At 33.9% G+C, this 865-nt stretch overlaps 1 protein-coding gene across 1 annotated transcript in view; it reads right to left on the bottom strand.

The window, feature by feature from the left end:
• The window catches only part of DGKB (diacylglycerol kinase, beta 90kDa), a 773,008-nt gene that overhangs the window by 31,528 nt on the left and 740,615 nt on the right, over positions 1-865 (bottom strand). The window contains exon 24 of the mRNA XM_011983975.1: positions 470-590. Within this exon, the coding sequence (XP_011839365.1) occupies positions 470-590 (121 nt within the window). The remainder of the gene's footprint in view (positions 1-469; positions 591-865) is intronic.

The raw sequence follows: 865 nt of genomic DNA, 5'->3' as shown, positions 1-865 counted from the left end.
TTTTTTTTTTTTTTTTCCTGCAAGTGAAATTTTGGGGAAAAAAATGCTTGAAAAAGTTAAAATTTAAAACATACATAAAATCTTAATGTAGCACTTTAATCCTTGAAAGAATTTAAGTCAATGGTGTCTTGTCATTATTTTCATTAGATAATTTGCCCAGTAAATACTTTGGTGCTTCAGTAGACTAATATGAGTATCAACCATAAAATTTGTATGTTTGAATACGTGCATCAATGTGTCCATGGTAGTCAACAAGGGAGAATCAGATTCCAACAAACCAGATAAGTAATAGCTAACCAATATTTTATACAATCTGCCTATGTCCATTTATTCTGAAATATATTAGTATTAGTCACTGATCATTTGGAGCCCAAAGACGACAATGTTACTATGAGAGTTCTGCATACTTTTAATTAGTTTGAGGCTATGCCATATCAAACGCCTTTGTCAATTACAGAAGGAGAACTACCTGATGACCACACAGGAGCATTGAGCCAGCCGCCGGCCAGCACTTTTCAGGCCTGTATATATTTGCCCCATCTCCATGGCTCCTTCCAAGCCGACCACCTCCAGCAGCTGGTCACTGAGATCTGAAAGAAAGTAGATGCCTTTTAAGTTACAACGTGTATACATATATCCACAATTTAATGCCATTTGATATTATGGAGATTTAAAAAAAATAACAGCCACTTCACAAAGAAAACTTGTCTTAGAAACTTAAAGTAATAAAAAGATGGCCTACTTTTATAACTCTCAGTTTAACTAAACCTTGAGGTTCTGTGGGAAATGATTTACTGTCAGCTTATTCTAAAACAAAATGGGAAACACAGATTCTGAGCCAAATAATACTTAAAAAAAAAAAAAA

The sequence above is a fragment of the Mandrillus leucophaeus genome, unplaced genomic scaffold (assembly GCF_000951045.1).
Source record: "Mandrillus leucophaeus isolate KB7577 unplaced genomic scaffold, Mleu.le_1.0 Scaffold258, whole genome shotgun sequence".
Taxonomy (NCBI): domain Eukaryota; kingdom Metazoa; phylum Chordata; class Mammalia; order Primates; family Cercopithecidae; genus Mandrillus; species Mandrillus leucophaeus.
Note: the sequence above shows the minus strand (reverse complement) of the source record. Positions and strands in the feature narration are given on the sequence as shown.